Source organism: Amblyomma mixtum, chromosome 2 (genome assembly GCF_055824585.1).
Source record: "Amblyomma mixtum isolate Tamu chromosome 2, ASM5582458v1, whole genome shotgun sequence".
NCBI lineage: Eukaryota > Metazoa > Arthropoda > Arachnida > Ixodida > Ixodidae > Amblyomma > Amblyomma mixtum.
This window is the reverse complement of record NC_143013.1, coordinates 29,306,194-29,324,583: the sequence shown is the minus strand read 5'-3', so window position 1 is coordinate 29,324,583 and position 18,390 is coordinate 29,306,194. Positions and strand designations below refer to the sequence as shown.

The 18,390-nt window shown below is 49.9% G+C and overlaps 1 protein-coding gene across 3 annotated transcripts in view; it reads right to left on the bottom strand.

Moving 5' to 3' along the window:
• The window catches only part of LOC149358809 (uncharacterized), a 601,276-nt gene that overhangs the window by 382,278 nt on the left and 200,608 nt on the right, over positions 1 to 18,390 (bottom strand). Inside the window, exon 1 of one of the 3 annotated variants that reach the window (XM_089570995.1) lies at positions 13,878 to 14,982. The exons of 1 other annotated variant lie outside the window; for it this stretch is intronic. In XM_089570995.1, the coding sequence (XP_089427121.1) occupies positions 13,878 to 14,070 (193 nt within the window). In that variant the 5' untranslated portion in view covers positions 14,071 to 14,982. Of the gene's footprint in view, positions 1 to 13,877; positions 14,983 to 18,390 lie in introns of those variants that run through there. One more of the 3 variants, XM_089570996.1, reaches the window with a different exon arrangement.

The window sequence follows — 18,390 nt, the reverse complement described above, 5'->3', positions numbered from 1 at the left end:
GGGTTAACAGTAAGCGCGTCACACCTTTCGTTTTCCTCGCGAAGCTTTCGCCTTTCTTGTTCTTTCTCCACACGGAGGCTTTTCTGCGGAATAGTCTCACACCTCTCGCCTGCCTCCTTGTTGAGAAGAGGTGCCACTTGCTGGGGACAACCGCCCGACCTCTTGCTCAACTCCATTTCTAACTTACTGAGCTCAGCCTTTAGCTTCAGTAGTTTTGCTTCATTCTCACGTTCGCGCTGACGCCACTTTTCCTCTCTTTCTCGCTCTTCCTGCTGTCTGAGCTGCTCTTTTTCCTGCTCTTTCTTTTTTTGTTGGATGAGACTCCACTCTTCAATGAGCTCCTCATCATCTGCCCCCAAATCAGTAATGGCCTGAATGATCGCGGGTTTTCGTGCCAAACCCCTTGTCTCAATTCCCAATTCCTCACACAACAGCAACAGGTCCGACTCCTGCAGTCTCCGTAGGTCCATGATAGTTCTGAGTCTGAGCTATTTCCAAAACAACTATGCAAAAATACCAAACCTGTAAGATTTAAGCACAGGTGTCTACCAGTTCTAAATTTTAACCCTCTTTTAGAACCTGGTCCACATCAAAGGAAAAGCCAAGCACTCACCCACACACGTGATCATGACCCAAGACAGCTGCACTCTCGCTGGCCGACCGTTGTTGTCGCTTGTGGCTTCAGATTCTCATCGCTGATCCACAGTCGTTGGGTCTTCGTGTCTCACCAGTCTCTTCGGATCCCAAGGCTTCGGATCCCACGCTTCGGATTCCAGGCTTCGGATCCCAGGCTTCGGATCCCACGGCTTCGGATCCCACCGCTGTTCACCAGTTGTTGCACGCAAGGTAGCAGGTCCCACCGATGCCACCCAGTTGTTGGGACGCAAGGTAGCAGATCCCACCGCTGCCACCAGTTGTTGCGACTCGAGGTAGCAGATCCCGTCGATGCCACCCAGTTGTTACGGCTCGAGGTAGCGTGGCCAGTTGTTGCGTCACCAAGGGGGCTCGTCCGGGATGAGGAAACTGTCTGAACTTCAGAATGGTTGGAGATTACAAAAACAAGCAGATTTAATGGTAAGAAACTGAGACACTTATTTACATAAATTTACAAAAAGAAGAGCAAGGAATCAAACGTTAAGAGTTCATAGCGTCGAGCGTCTGGATGAGCCTGATACCCAAGGCTCAGAGCCACTGGATGAACCTATTACCGAAGGTCCAGAGCGTTCGTGCCCACTTTGGTCGCAGGTTATATAGCCCAAGACTCCGCCCCTGCACCAGGCGACATTCCATCGCGACACAAAAGATCGGCACCAGCACCGCCATCGAAGACCTGTTGAGTCCCCTCACTAGGAGGTAACTCATCGTGGCACAAAAGATCGCCGCCACACGTCACAGACGCAGCTGGCCAAGACACCTGTTGAGAGCCCGCACGTGGGAACTGGCAAGGAAGATGCCAAGACCGCATTCCCAAGTCCGCATTCCGCATTCCTATAGCATTGTGTCGTGTTGACGTCAGAGCCGCAGCTGCGCAGGCTTCCTCTGATTCGTTCCGGATTTTTTTCAAGACGAGGGACACCCTTTCTTCTCCTGTCGTCGGTTGCTTCTCGAAGGGGAGGTCGTTTTCGCCGAGCCGAGTGTGGGAAGAGCCTCATTGGCCACTTCCCAGAAAGTCGCCCTTTTCTGTGAGGTCATCGAGGGGTCAAGTTGAAGTCAAACGACCCGTCAAAATTGCCGCTACGTTGAATCTCCCTCTGTTTCATCTCGGGTCTCAAGATGAATCGTAACAGCCCCCCCACGGTGCGCCCCCGCACCCTCCTCCTGTTCTGGGAAGCCACTCCCTGCCGTGGACGCTTCTCCACTCCCTCCTTTCTTCGGGCGGCCAGTTCGGCTCCTGCCTCGGTCGACGCTGGTCGCACCCTCATCGGCTTTAAATAAACGAAGTCTTAAAGTACCGTGTGCGTCTTCGCTGCATTCAACACAGCGACCGGACACGACAGTGGCGACGAGAAAGTGGATTCGACCCGCGCTACGCAACGCTATTGACAAGCCATGGCTACGCGAGGGTTTCCCAATCAGATACCAGAATTCAACGGCTCATCGTGGTCATCGTGGGTTGGACGCCTTCAGTTCTACTTTGAAGCTAACAACATCACAGACCCAGCCTTGAAGAGGGCCAACCTGCTGACGCTGTGCGGGGAGCAGACCTACGATACTGTCTGCGCCCTTATTCAGCCAAGCACACCAGCGGCAGTGTCTTACGACGACATCGTAAAAGCGCTGCAAAAGCACTACGACCCAAGGCCATCCGAGGTCTACAGCCGGGCTCGCTTCCAACGACGAGATCAACTGGAAGGAGAAACAGTGAGCGCCTACGTAGCAGCGCTCAAGAAGCTCGCTGCCGACTGCAATTTTGGAACGCTGTCGACAACAGCTACCGGGCAGGAGGGAGACGCAGCTTCTTCTGCTAACACCACCATGCTTCCCTTGGACGTGATGTTACGCGACAGATTTGTGTGCGGACTGAGTGACGAGTCGCTGCAGCAGCGCCTGTTCGCTGAGAAGGACCTCACATTCAGCAAAGCTTACGACATCGCCGTTCGAGCGGAGAGCGCCGGTCACCAGCAGAGAGGGATTCGCCGGAACACCGAGCCGGTACACCAGACAAGCAACCAGGTGCGCAAGCCTTCTGTTGTTGTAAAATCGGTCAAAAAGGCACAACGCTGCTGGCGGTGTGACGACCAACACAACCCCCAGGGATGTCGATTCCAGTCAGCCACGTGTAATTTTTGCCACAAGCGAGGGCATATCGAAAGAGCATGCATTACGAAACGGAGACTTGCCAAGATAAAGTCACCTTCCCAGCCTAATCACAGCGTCAACGCCTCAGAGAATACGCCGCTATCTGATCTCCATGGAGCAACATCAGCAACACCATCTGTGTTGTACGACCTGAACACCATGAATCTCGGCACGCGACCGAAGATTTTTACAGAAGTAAGCGTACATCACCAGCTGATTAAGTTCGAGGTGGACTCCGGCGCAGCCTGTACTCTGATCAGTGAGGACACGTTCCGAACTTCATGGCCATCTGACGCACCCGCCCTGCAACAAGACGACACGCACCTGCGAACGTGGTCAGGACAGAATCTGCCACTATTGGGCTCTGCCAACGTGCAGGTTAACTACAACGGCCAGACCCATACGCTACCTCTGCTTGTTGTGAAGGGCACAGGATCAAGCCTTCTAGGGAGAAACTGGTTTTCTCCACTAGGCGCGATGATATGCGGCATACACCAGACGCCGAGCCAGAACATGGTTGGTAAACATCAAAACGCCGATGCGCTAAGCCGTCTGCCACTAGACGCAACTGTTGACGAACCATTTCCACCAGGAGACGTTCTGATGTTCGAAGCACTGCCAGAACCTCCGCTTACAGCAGGCACAGTTGCAGCATCTACGCAGAAGTGCGCAGCTCTCCGGCTAGTTTACACAGCTGTTCAACAAGGCAACGTGCATAAACTCAAAGGGGACAACTTCGACGCTTACCGCAGGCGAGCTACAGAGTTGAGCACCCATCGCGGCTGCATCATATTTGGGTCCCGAGTTGTGATGCCGAGAGAACTACGCGCACAAGCTATGTCTCTCATCCACGCCGGACATCGGGGCATCGTTGCAATGAAAAAGTGTGCCAGAAGCTACATGTGGTGGCCTGGCATTGACAACGACATCGAAACAGTGGTGCGAGAATGCAAGCCTTGCCAGAGCAGCCGGAGCGCCCCGCCGAAAGCTCCTGTCCCAGAATGGGAAAAGCCAGACACACCATGGCACACACTGCACATTGATTTTGCAGGACCAATTGAGGGCTGCACTTTCCTTGTGGTCGTAGATGCCTACACAAAGTGGCTTGAGATAAGGCAAATGGGACAGACGACTTCGGCAGCAGTCATTGACAACCTCCGATCACTATTTGCAACGTTCGGCCTGCCGCGCAAGGTAGTGTCGGACAACGGAACACCGTTTGTGTCTGCGGAGATCCTCAAGTTTTATCGCGACAACGGGATCTCATCAGTTACATCGGCCCCCTACCACCCAGCGACAAACGGACAAGCCGAGCGCTACGTAGCCGAGCTAAAACGCGCCCTTGAAAGAGATCAGACAGGCTCGCTGCAGCGCCGCCTTGCGCGCTTTCTCTTCAAGCAGCACACGACGGTTCAGAGCACAACAGGCGAGACCCCCTCGAAAATGATGTTCGAGCGTGAAATGCGAACCCAGCTCACAGCCATCCTCCCCGAGCCAAAGGCAGAGACGTTCCGGGAAGAAAAAGCAATTCCGCGCTGCGGCACGCTTAATGAGGGGCAGCGCGTCCTCGCCCGACAGTTTCTGAAAAAGCCACGCTGGGAGGAAGCTACAATTGTCAGACGCATAGGCCTGCGCTCTTGGCTCGTCAACATACATGGCACAATAGCACGCCGACATCTCAACCAGCTGCGTAGATTTACGACGCCGTCTGAGAGCTGTCCGCCAGCGGAGAGAACACGTGCACCATCTTCCCACATAGCCTGGCACCTCTTCCCGGAAGAAGAGACTTCGCCCAGGACAGACCTAGGAGACACAGCGAACAACAGCCAGCCTACAAGTGTTTCTCCCCCGAGCGCACAAAGCCAGCGCGCCTCCACGCGTGAGCGCCGACCCCCTGCACGATACCAGGCAACTTTCTAAGGGGGAAGGAAGTGTTGTGTCCCCTTATTGCTTTTGTGTGTGTGCGCCCCCTCCTAACGACCACTCGCATTCCCCTCCTAACGACCACTCAATCCTCCTCCTAACGACACTTGCCCCTCGTCGCACGCTGTCACCAGATGCCCCCCCACGGTGCGCCCCCGCACCCTCCTCCTGTTCTGGGAAGCCACTCCCTGCCGTGGACGCTTCTCCACTCCCTCCTTTCTTCGGGCGGCCAGTTCGGCTCCTGCCTCGGTCGACGCTGGTCGCACCCTCATCGGCTTTAAATAAACGAAGTCTTAAAGTACCGTGTGCGTCTTCGCTGCATTCAACACAGCGACCGGACACGACAGTAACATATAATACTTAAAGCGTCACCTTTATACCATAACCTCGCGGAGACCAAAACTATTAGCCATGACACTCGGTCAAGCGGCCCCTGTACCATTTTAAATCGGATCATTATCATTGTCATTGCGTTAAGTGTAGCCTTCGCTAACAATGCTCAAAGCATAAACTGCTCGAGAAAAACAGACACACGCATACACTCAAGCACATATACACATACGCATGCGCACACCTTCAGGTACTGTCAAGAGTAAGTGTAAGGCAATATTAGCGAAAAAAACTTAATTTTATCGCCCTAATTTAGCGCATCATTGAATAGTTATATGGAGCCTAATTGTGATTTTGCGAATTACTCAGCGCACCCCTAATTCTCTACCATTACGCTTCGGATTCAAAGAAAGTAATCTTTTCGACAGAGTAGCCTGCATTCACTTCTGACGGCGGGTGTACAAAGGTACGCTCACCGAAACTTTGCTTGCAAGACCCCTCAGACCAAATCGTACACCTCCACTCGGCCCGTTGAACGAGTAGACAATGATAAAAAATGCATGCCGTATACAGACGCAAATGCATAGCTTCAATTTTCGATTTCTTCGCCGGTTACGACAATGTGCTAAGGGTCAACGCGTTGTGGTTCATGACAAATTGCCGAATTATCGCATCACACTGGCAACACCTAGAACTACCCCCCTCCCCCCCAACCTTTCTTTCCACATGTGTGCCTTCAACCACGAGATGGCAGGCGTATACAACCTGACAGCGAGCGGGCGGACGAGTGTGCGCACAAAATCGAATCACTCCAGCACCACAAACAGGTCTTCACCAACGACTCACAAAGAAACGAGTGCCACGCACGCCGCTAGGAATTCGCCCGTGACTCAAAAGCGAACCAAGTCTACGAACCAAACCGGGAGCGTGGCGCAGACAAGGCGGCGCGGGCAAAGGGGTTGAGCAAACGCCTCCCAAACAACCATCCCACCGAAGGACTTCAAGAAGAGTACGATGAATAATAAGTCAGAGAAAAAGAATGAAGAAAAGTAGCAGCAACGCTCGGTCACTACGTCATCCCCGCGAATGCAGCTCGGCGCTGTAGGCGTTTCACAATGAATCCTTCACCATGCCCCCCTCCTAACCCCCTTCGACCGACCCGCCAGCGCACTAGCGTCATTTCGCCCAAGTACGCGGCGGAGAGACATGGGGACTCTATCGACAGTCGCGAGGTCGCACATCGCCTCGCGCGGCGCACGAGGCGCGAGCAGTTTCCTATTTTCACGGTCGCTGTGAAACGATCGACGCTGGCAGCGGGGCACTGGCGGCCGTGAACGTGGCTTTTGTCAAGGCCTTTATTCTTTCCCTTCTTATTTTTCAGTACAGCGGCGGCGTCAATTGAATCAGTCACCCGTCCAACACCACGCGAGCGTCATCGGCGCGACTCGACAATAGCCGCACGCAGTGTCTGGTCCGTGGCTATTGTGTTTTCTTTTTTTTCTCTCTTTCGCTGAAGGCAACAAAGGAAGCAATTGTGGCGGCAGGTGATCCCGTTATAATTCGAAATGTGCCTTTTGTCGAGTGCCGCGCATTGCCTGGACACCGCAAAGAATTTCGGAGATTGGAATGGCGGTCTTGGCTCGTTCTGTGTCTTTGGATTTATTTTCTTTTTTGCGTCGTATTCCCTTTGTTTGCGAAGCGCGTGCGACGATGGGAAGAGTGGAGCAGCGGCGACCACTGCGCCATCACAAAGCGGTTCGCACTTCCGCATTCTACTTCAGTTGGTAAACGTTAGTACAGGAATTGAGTTGCACATAATGCAAACTACTATTCGTTATTGCTGCTTGCATTGAGGTTTGCCGGTGCGCATTCACTAATTTGTGATTGTAGTTGTAAAATAAAAAATAGAAATAATAGGAAATGAGATAGCATTACTTTGTCACTCGCCAATCTGTTGTAGTTCTGTCAAATCTATTGCAGTTCTGTCCAATCTGTTGCCATTCTAGTTCCATTCCTATCCTTTGTATTTCCGCCCCCCCCCCCCCCCCCCGTTCTATTCCAGCTCTAATTATATTCCAATTCCGACTGCGCAACAACGCAAATTGTGCAGCATTGTAAATCGCGGCGAGCCCTCATACCACCACTGGCGCACTGACCCATCAATGCACTGGCAGGTGGCTGTTTCAAACACAGCCATCTGGTGTGGTTTGCGAGATACAGGTTTCTCTTCCCAAGCAATGAGACAAGGAACAGCTCCCTCAAGCCTCATTTCTGCCAACAGAGCTCTTCGGGAGGCTGTATATTTTGCACTATAGGCCTGCTGTCGTCCGAATCATTTTCCATACATTTTCATTTTTGATGAGTCATTCTTTCTCCGGCTTCATCCCCCTCTCCTCTACAAGTTGAGAGCGCATTTAAAAAAGAAAAGCAGTGGATTGGCGGAAAGCCACTTTCACCAGTATCTTCTTACATTCACGGCGTCGCCCATGTAAGGATCATTGAAGTAGAAAGATATTAGAACGCATGCGCTTTGTTATTTCCCATCATGAACCTTGTCATGAACGAAAAAAAAAAATTCGAGCACGGCACAAATACACTAGCTACTAGATTCGCGGTGTACGTACAGCCTTGGTAATGCGGAAATGTCGGCTTGCTGATTCATATTTTCGAGTCATAGCGCATCAGAAGACAAGGAACGGTGAACGAGAAGGGCTGTGTGTTTCCTTCTCGTTCGCCATTCCTTGGCTTCTGTACCGTTACAACTCGCATATAGCCTTAACGGATGCTGCACCTAAAGATCACTATCTGCTGATTATTGATTTAGGACGTGGCTGTAGAAGTACGGGGAAATGAAAAAAAAAATTGCCCCGACGAGAATGCTTAGCGAATGGAAATAAATTAACGCGAGATTTGGATTCGAAAATCTTTCTGAGGGAGCGCGACGAAGTCGTGGAAGAGGTTGAAGTTGAGGCTGTTGTAAGCTACTCGAGGGATTAGCCTTGCGATAAATCTGTCGGCAATAGCTACAACCTGGCGGTAATTAGATGTTAAAGTCGGCAGTTTGAAGTACATATCTGTGGCCTGGCAGATTTACGTCACCATGCCTCCAGGCCCGCCCCCCCCCCCCCCCCCCCCCCCAAAAAGTCATCAGCTCTTGCTGTCATAACCTTGAGTCCATATCAGAGTCTCAAAGGACTTTTAGAAGATAGCGAGAAACAAGTCCCCAAGCTTGCTTGCAGACGAGAAATGCATTCGGGCGAATTAGTTTGTCCACTATCAGGCTTCGTCTTTTTGTGCCGCAAAATGAACAAGAACAGTGCCCCCCCCCCCCCCCCCCCCCCGCTTTTTTTTTCCGCCCTTCGTTTTGCACTCGAAGTGTTCCAAGCCTTGGACATGAGAAATTAAGACCTCAGCCTTCCTGCTTTGTTTTTCTGGAAGTACAGCGCACTGGGCCGCAGGAAACGTTTACACGGTGTTATTTTTTATTTTTATTTTTTACCCGCCAGAGGGAACGAAAACAAGCTAGTACGCCGAAGGGCGAGTCGTTAGAAACACTGCCGCGCTACTAGATTAATTACGCTTCCAACGTGCAGATCGCGGCTCATTTGTTGCACAGCGCGGGGCCTCGGGTTTTTGTTAAGCGTTCAATTGTGTTTGCGTCGCGCCCCGCTTGCCACGATGAGTTGGGCCAAGGTCGGTTGCGTGAGCTGCATCCTTCGCACCGCTGCGCCTCTCTCTGTATACCTGCGCCCTTGCTGCCAGCGGAACGAGAAGTACGCGAAAAGCACATTTTCCTGAACATCGCCATTGCAGCACAGCAGCAAAGTTTCTTTTCTTCTATTTTTTCTCTCGGGAAGATGCGCAAAGCACGCTTAGGCATGCGGTTCTTTAGCGCTGAACCATTACGACGACGGCGATGATAACAGTATCATCGGGGTACCATCATCATCATCATAATCATCATCAAATGATTACACAAGAAAAGACGCTGTAACTATCTGCGGAAGTGGTGAGAGAGAGAAAAAAACGTTTAATGCATGACATGCTTGGGCGGACCCTCATTCCAATCCTCGTAAAAATGGTCTATAGACAGTCTGTAGACTTCTTATTGACTTCCTATAGATGTTGATTTTTGTCTATTCATAGTCTATAGACTGTCTATAGATAAAAGTCGACTAAAAGTGTATGGCCATAAATTATAGATTGTCTATCGACTGTCTATGGCATTTGTATTGCCTATAGACTGTTCTCTATGATTTGCCTATAGTATATAGACTTTACAGACAGACGTCTATAGACACTCTATAGACTGTCTAAAACTCTTTTTGTAAGGGAGGAGCCCATTGGCTTTTGCCGCCACTCTCGCCCGGTTTACCAGCGAGGGCTGGTCTTCCGAATGTGAGCTGGAGAGCGCCACCTTCCAGTCCTCAGTTGTTGTGTTATTGATACATGAAATAGCTGATGTTTTCTGGCATGCCCATACCATACGGTATAAGTCAGCCACTTCACCGCAGAAGGCGCAATGTGGATCGTACGAATTTGGAAACATATAGCTGAATTTCACGGGATTCATATGAGTATTCGATTGCGATTTCCTTAAAATGACCCCTTGCTTCCTGATTACATTTCTGTGCGGTTCGGCGTATACTTTCCTCGTTAATCTCAAATACGGAAGGGACTAAATAAGAAACGCTGTACCGTATAAGCTGCGGATAGTGTCGGCCAGCTCGTGCGCGCACTCAAACCGCCCACCAAACAGGCGTCTTTTGCAACGCGCTTCCATCGGAATGCAACCACGTGTTCAGGAACCGAACGTAACGATTATGCACTGAACCACTGAGGAGGGGACAATTACGGTATGTATATATATATATATAGACGCTCGAAAAGCAGAGACCACGAGATCCAATCGCAGCTCGCCAAGGTTCGCATTCCATGAATAGTGTCCCGTTAATCTGTTCGCTTCATTTCAAGGAAATTGAGCGCGTCGACGATGGAAGTGCGTGATAATCTGCATTCACTGCGTGTGTGATCACACGCAGCTCGCACCGGACGCGCGTATGCTATTCTTGCATAGATACGCGCGTCTTACCGCACTTTCCGGAAGCGTTGATGCTTGTCGGGTTGAATTTTTTTGGCACTCAGTGGAGGGCTCAGTAAATGAGACCACATTGCGAGTAAGCTCTTGTACTAATCTTCACTAAATCGGCACAGATAGGCTGACTGATCTCGACTTAATTGCTATGGTCTTGGGTTAGAAACTAGAGCATTCCCACTCGCCTTCTGTGAAAAGTGCTGATTGGATCGCACTATATTCCTGCTTGAAAAGCAACAATTTGAGAAACATCCAAGTTTAAAATCACGGCCAAAGCTGTTTACAATAACAGTTTCATCGGGGTTAAACGCAGGCTACTATCCACAGCGATTTAATCTCGTTCAGCTCTATGCTGTGATCTGTATTTCAGGACAGGATTTATGTGCGGTCAGCACATTCGAGCCATGAGTACTTCCTCTCAGGGCCGCCGCGGTGGCTCAGTGGTTATGGTGCTCGGCTGCTGACCCGAAAGACGCAGGTTCGATCCCGGCCGCGGCGGTTGAATTTCTTTGGAGGAGAAATTCTAGAGGCCCGCGTACTGTGCGATGTCAGTGCACGTTAAAGAGCCCCAGGCGGTCGAAATTTCCGGAGCCCTCCACTACGGCGTCTCTCATAGCCTCAGTCGCTTTGGGACATTAAACCCCGTAAACCAACCAACCAAATTACTCTCACATAATATATTTATACCTCCGTTTACCGCTTTTACCATCAATATCCCTATACGTGTAGCGAAGATAGTAGCTGGAGTCTCATGCGCGACACCATTCACCATGACGGCGCCGCGGTGGCTCAGCGGTTATGGTGCTCGGCTGCTGTCCCGAAAGACGCGGGTTCGATCCCGGCCGCGGCGGCTAGAATTTCTTTGGAGGAGAGATTCTAGAGGCCCGTGTACTGTGCGATGTCAGTGCACGTTAAAGAACCCCAGGTGGTCGAAATTTCCGGAGCCCTCCACTACGGCGTCTCTCATAGCCTTAGTCGCTTTGGGACGTTAAACCACATAAACCAAACCAACCAAACCATTCACCATGAAAAATTTACTTCAAAACAAAAACTCCGGATACTGAGATTGAGCGGGCACTCGAATGACTTCACTACAAAGTAGAATGAATGAAGCTACGAGCTTTAGTCGAAATAAAACTGGAGAGCGTCAAATGACTGCTCTTTTGGCTACCTGTGAACTTGTATTTTTACTGGCGAGTGCGTTGTACCAAACAGCCTCGCTCTGCTGCATGCTTTGTAGCACTGATGACTCGATGTCTGGCTCGCAACGGGATCACACACATCTAGCCGCACGCATAGAGGCCAGAGAATGCGGGCGAGGAACGCCTCGCCTTGGCACAGAATGTATTCACATCCGCGAAATGGCGGGTGTGTCGTCACGTCGCACGCGTTGCGATCTCGTTTCTTGTTCCCTTTGTCACATCGGAGCGCGCTGCGGCTTTGCTCTGTTTGTCACGGCAGACGGTGACATGCGCTGAATGAGAAATGCGTTTCCAGGTCCGCCCTGTACTGAAGAAAGCTGCGCCAACCTCGCACACAAAAAGGCGCGAAACAGTGCGAGAAGTTGCGGGGGTGCGGCTTGGCAGGGTGGTGGGGGGCGTTTATGAAGTGGTCTTGAAGGATGTAGTGAAGCTCCCATGTTTTTATTATTATTATTATTATTATTATTATTATTATTATTATTATTATTATTATTATTATTATTATTATTATTATTATTACTATTATTATCAGCCTGATTACGTCTACTGCAGGGCAAACCCTTACAGAAAATGTTTTAGACAGTCTATAGAGTGTCTATAGACTTCTGTCTATAAAGTCTATAGACTGTCTATAGAAAAATTCTAAAGAACAGTCTATAGGTAATACAAATGCCATAGACAGTCTATAGACAATCTATTTTATGGCCATACACTTTTAGTAGACTTTTGGCTATAGACAGCCTATAGACGATGAAAAGACGAAGAGCAATATCTATAGGAAGTCAATAGAGTCAATAAGAAGTCTATGTCTGTCTATAGACCATTTTTACAAGGGAAGGCCTCTCCTATGTCTCTCCAATTAACCCTGTCCTTTGCCAGTTGCGCCCACCGTGTCCCTGGAAACTTCCTAATCTCATCCGACCACCTAACTTTCTGCCGCGCCCTGGTACCCTTGCCTTCTCTTGGAATCCACTCCGTTACCCCTCAAGAGCAGCGGCTATCTTGCCTTCGCATTGCATGCGAAGTTTTAGTTTTCTGTTATTCGAATTAATAAGCAATCCGAAATAAAAGAGGGTTTTAAGATCACAGTGGTTCAAAGGATTTGTTTTCAGGGACGGGTTTGGGATCATTCTTCCGTGTAGCTTTGAATGTGTTAAACATACCTGAGGCCGTCACTGAGCACGGACTGCGTACCTATATTTGGTGCCTCGGGTCGACAGTAAGACGAGAATCGTACAGATGTGGGAAATCGAATGACAACAGTACAGATGTGGGACATCGAATGACAATTCCCTATAGCACAGTTCGTGTTTCTTTAAAAACTTAGTGACCATAGACGTACGTGTTAGTTTTTTGACCAAAGACGCACGTGTTTAAATACGAACACTTTTGACGGTATCCATTTAGTGGGGTTTATAATAGAGGAGACTGGTACCAGCCAAGAGTTGAAAAAAGAAGTCTCAGCGTTTTGGGACTAACGCACTCCCTAAACGACTAAGTAGTCAGCACGGTCGTCTAATTGTCGGTTTAATAGGGGGTTTGTTGCTAGCGCGGTGTTTCCGCTGGACAAGAGCTAATATAGCATCATTTCAACCAAAAACCCAAGTGCAAAAAGGTCAGACGATCCTCTCGTATCTTATTCCAAGCAATTTCTGTGCCAGTAGCCAAGGCTACCCACCACTTCGGGGCACCCCCTTCCGAGCATACCCGGATTTTGTTATTGGACAGCTTGAATAACAAAATATAGCTAGCTGTTTGTCACGCCAGAAAACGAGAGGCAGAAAAAGCATCGCTTTTTCTTGCCAAACAAGAGCCTCAGTTCCTAAAGGGATTTTCCCTGGCTGTTATTATACACTTTGGATGTGCTATCTGTGCTTGAAAACCCAGAAAGAGAAAAAAAAAATGCTTCGTCCGGGTAAACAAGAAAGGAACTGTGAAGTTTCTGCAAAGGCTTGTAGTTGCTACCGTTCCTTGATTTTAGAAGCGATCCCAGCGCCCATTAGGTAGAAATAAAATGACATAGCCGCTCCGGATGCCGGAGTGTCTCACGTGGAGTTCTTAACGATGCCATTCATATAAGATATCTGGACAGGCAACCTCTGGAATGGCAAGTTCACGGAACGACACAATGACAAGTTATCTAACAATTGTGCACTTGTATCTGGTGTAAACTGATTGTTCCCTCTTGTTTTCACTCAATAAGTCTCGCCCACAGCCCGGCCCTAGGTAGTGGAAGATGAATAAAAGTTTTTTCTGGTGAACTCTGAACGCGAGAACGGTACTTTAACGTAAACAAGTTTAGTTCGCACAATAGCGTATAAATCACTGCTAAGCCAGTACAGAATTTGTTGAGTTCAGCCGCGAAGCACAATACTGCATAGAAGAAAACGAAACGAATGTAGACTATGCAGAGCGGGCGCAGAAAATGAGTTGCTATCGAGTATTTCAAACTTTCTTTGTTAATAACAGATATGACTGTTCCAAACTATTCGACGTTTAAAATGCAAGAAACATGGAACACTAATTACTTTTACCAGCACGACGCCTCGCTCCCGATATGCTCGGAGAACGTCTGTTGGCGGTCAACTTGAAGGAACGCTTTTTGTAGAGCCTGGGAGGACGCACTTCACGAGGAGGCAACGAAACAATCGATCCTCTGCGTTTGAACGATCGCACTTCACAAGCAGGAGCTGAATCTCTGGTGAACTTGGTTGGCGTCATGGTCTCACCGCACAGGGATCCGCCGAAGTCAGGCGCATACTGCTCGATGCATGCCGACGACACAGAACCCACGACACTGTCTTCTTCAGGGAGACATCGCTAAGTTTCTATTATTCCGGGTCTTAGGAGCAGGCTTCACCATTTAGTGAGAAGCAGTTTGAAGTCTGAGACGAGTCATCACTAATGTAGGCATCAGACGTTTTTCGCAATACTATCGACTGCGACCATTGCAAAATGACCTCTGTTCTGGTCGATGAGATGTTGTTCAGAGCTGGCATCTGTCTCCCACATAAAGAAGTCTAATCCAAACTTAGTCATAAAGGACTATAGGTGATCGTCGGATTGTATCTTGGAGAAGCGTGATAAGTTCACGGGCAGAAGGTGAAATCCAGAAGTAATCCTAAAAGAACCTTCGACAGCCGTTAGAGCAGCACTGGTTTAGGAGTAGTCAGAACTAGCACAAAACACCAGTTCACGAACACTGCACAGCACTTATAGGACGCCTTTCTCCGAGGACGACGAAGACTCGCGCACACCAGTTGACTGGGCAGTGGACTAGGCCAGAAATGGGCGCCGCATCGCAGAATCCCAAGCACTGTGCCTCCAGGCACCCCGAGACAACAACACACAGAACACGCACACCTCAGGCACTGAGCGCCGGCGCAAGAGTGAACGCTCGAAAGCCCATGCTCAAGGATCAGCCAAGGACATCCGCAAAGTGTGCCACTATAAGAGCCGAGAGATGGAGAGGGAGAGAGAAGCTAAGTGGGTGAGGGAGAGAGGCGCTCGCCCCAACACCACTCCTTTCTCCCAGGAATACAATGGAGTGCGCTGTGTGTGCCTCCAGCGAAGACGATGACGTTGGAAGAGAAATCCCGCGATGTGGAACTTCTCCTATTCACCGCCGGATGAGTAGCAACCGTCGGCACGCGACCATCCACAACAAGCCGACAGCGCATTGGCCGCACGCACACACACACTACAGCCGTCCTCTAGGTGAAAGGCCCGCCACACAAGGAGCTGTCGCACGCTGTCTGCTTCCTTCGCGGTGGAGTTGCGGCACTGCGTCGGCCAATGTATTGTCTCCGCGTCGCGTGGCGGTGTCACGACGCAAGGTGAAGGCCGCGCATCACTCTCTGCTGAAGCGTGTCCGTCGCGGTTCGGGCGGGCGCCGCCGCAGGCTCCGGCATAACTCTATAGACCACGACCACCAGTCAACGCCGCGACTCTCTCTGTGATCGCCCAGAGAGCCCAGCATCTGCGTCCCGAAAGCGCGGAGAGTCGTTGGCGAGGGAGTGAAGGAGTTATTCCATTCCGACACTCATCGACTGCTGCAGGGCTGGCGAAGGGGGAGCTCGGCTCAGCTGCGGCTTCATTCTCTTTACTACTTCTTTTCTCCTCCTTGCATAATGAGTGTTACAACGCGCACAGTCAGAGAGGGAGGCCACCGCACGCGCGCGCGCGCGCTCTCCCACGTGTTTCGGCGCCGTCAAGGTGAACGTGTTTATTGCTCGGTTCGGTGCCCACGGCGCCTGTGTTTGTGTCTGTGCGTGCGTACGCAGCATGCGCGGTTCCCGCGGCGCGGCTTCTAATTCGCGCTGTTGTGCGAATGACAGGCAAGCAGGAGGAGGAGGAGGGGCTCTAATTTGCCGACGGGTTTGCCAGCCAGCCTCCGGCGCAGGCAGCCCAGATCATTTCGCGCGCACGCATAGCATTCCACGTGCTACTTAGACGCGGATGGACTTGGCTGCTCGTCATGCGACGACCACCGAGACGGCCTCCTTCTTTTCTATCTGTCTATGCTCCGCACCAATCTTATCTATTACCTGTGTCACCATGAGTCTTCTACTTTACTAAGCTTTATGAGGGGGTGAAAAGAAGCCGCCGCGTTTTCTCTCTTCATTCACTCCATCTACAAACCATTGAATGGCCTGGGGAGTGGAGGGGTGTTGAACGCGGCTATACCCAGGGGTAACGTGACACGAAGATGCCGTAATTGAATTTTGATGACAGCACTGGAAATTTCGCAAAGCACACCTGTTGTAATTACCGCAACTAAGTATTGAATATAGACAGGTCAGTTCTGCGCCCCCATTTTTGTCTTCTAGACCTTAAAGCAACCAGTTTAAAAACAGGCAAGTGTGAACATCCAAGACCCATAAAACGAAGAATGAGCTTTACGGCAAACCTTATTCCTTGGACGTCAGTAACGTTTAGACGAATAGACTCCATTACGCTGACACTTGCCAGTGTTATGCTTGAAAGGGGCCTCCCAGCAGGTTATTGTTCGCAAGACCTCGGCACTGCAGGAGAGTTGGTGATGGCCAGTTATTATCTATTCTCTAAGCTAGGAAAACGCGGGGAGCCATTACGCGCCTATTTGCCAGCTGCCAGCGCCAAGCTAAAATGGCAGTTTGTTGCACGACGCCTGCAGCCCCCGCTCTGAAGAGGAGAAGCCACTGACCCGCTCTCTGAGTGAGCCGCCGTTACCGTGACAGTACTAACCCTTCAGAAGCAATTTGAAGGCGACAGTGAGGCGGCAGGACGGCAGACGGTTGGTCTCACTGAACGTGGCCCGGCTCTCCAAATTGCCTTGGCGGTAGATATTTTTGGGACTTAGCGTGCATTCATACCGCATGCCCTCTCCGCACCCCTTAATTGTAGGTATCGATGAAGGTGAATACGGGGTCGTGCGACGGCGTGCCGCCTGTGCTGAGAAAGTGAAATGAGCTTTGGCTTGGCCCTTAAGCTCATCCACGTAAAACAAAGGATATTGAACCTAATGCAAATATACGAGGAAAACATGAAAAACAAAACAATGAAGTTGATAAACTGAAGTTTGATGAACCCATACAAAATTTTCATTGAAAGTCTATAGAATGTTCGTAGACTTCTGTCAATAAAGCCTACATGCAGTCCATAGGTAATTTGTACAGTTATGGCCAAACCCTTTTAGTAGACTTATGCCTAAATAAGAGTCTATAGGCTATGAACAGACGAAAGTAAATATATATTGGAAGGAAACAGAAGTCAATAGAGGTCAAGAGAGAATCCATAGACCATTTTTATAACGAAGAGACCCTGTTCAGTTTAGGGACTGGGATATCTGAGCAGAAAGCAGAAATTGCGCTTAGTACGGGCTCTAAACTGATCGCTATTTTCGATCTGTAGAGTACCACTTTTATGGCACATTCGCACCTGCCATCCGCGAACGCCAAGCGACGGATTTCAAACGATCGGCTACGCTTCCGGAGTGCTAGGAAAATAAGGAAGGACAGCAACGAATATGCCTAAACCAGTCGCTATACGTCCAAGACTCGCAAGCGTGAACGACAATTTAACGAGTTTAATTGAGGTTTGCCAATTCCAGCCAACAAATCACCTAACGCCTTTCACTTCAAGACATGACTATTGTGGTGCGGTACGTACTTGTTGCAGGTCAGTTCGCTAGATATGAGAGCCTACGTGACAAATGTTCTGCATTGCAGTACAGCCATGGTGGTAGAGTCGGAATCTATATAAAGGTGAGCACTTTAGGGCAAACCTACTCGGGGAAAGTGCTCTGCCGCAGTTTATATTTGAAATAAGACCGAACACAATGTATTGGCTCAGCTGTTTTCTGTAACTATCACGACCATTATTTCTTTCTTTTTTTTTGGGGGGGGGGGGGGGTAGTGACGGATCGTCACGCAAGAAAAAAAAATGTTTTTGTCGGCCGGCACAAAGGCGATAATCTTCATATTTACGCCGACTTACGTATGTTCTACGCACAGATTCACCCCCATGTTTGCCCCTTAGATAAGGATTTTGAACCCTTCGGAGCTGAGGGCACTGTTCGGTCCTTGATAATGCCGCATGTCATATCGCCATGGGTAATTGTCTCTGTCGATGGGTGTGCTTTTCTGAGAGCAGTGAGCGTTAGTGCGTAGCGTATGCTGTGCAAAGTCAACCTCGCGGATCATCGCATCTCTTAGAAGCACGTGTGTGTTCAGTCAAGCTTTTAAGAGCGTAGTTGATGATTGTTTGGAACTCTTTGGCGGGATCGCAGCACCTGGACTCGGTTGGCAGGGAAGAAATATGTAACTAGTGTAGCAGGATTTCCGGGGAAAGGAATTTAGCGACAGATAGCCAAAATGCCGGTCCGAGCTTCGGTCATCCAGCCAGCGATCTCGCGCCGCGCGCTAGCGGAGCGGCGGCCGCCGCTGCTCATCTTCCTCTTTACACTAGACGTTCTTGCTTGCAGGAGTAAATTATGGGCTTTATGAAGCAAGATGTAGTGGAGAGAGAGGAGAGTAATATACAGAACAAAGTAAAGGGGAT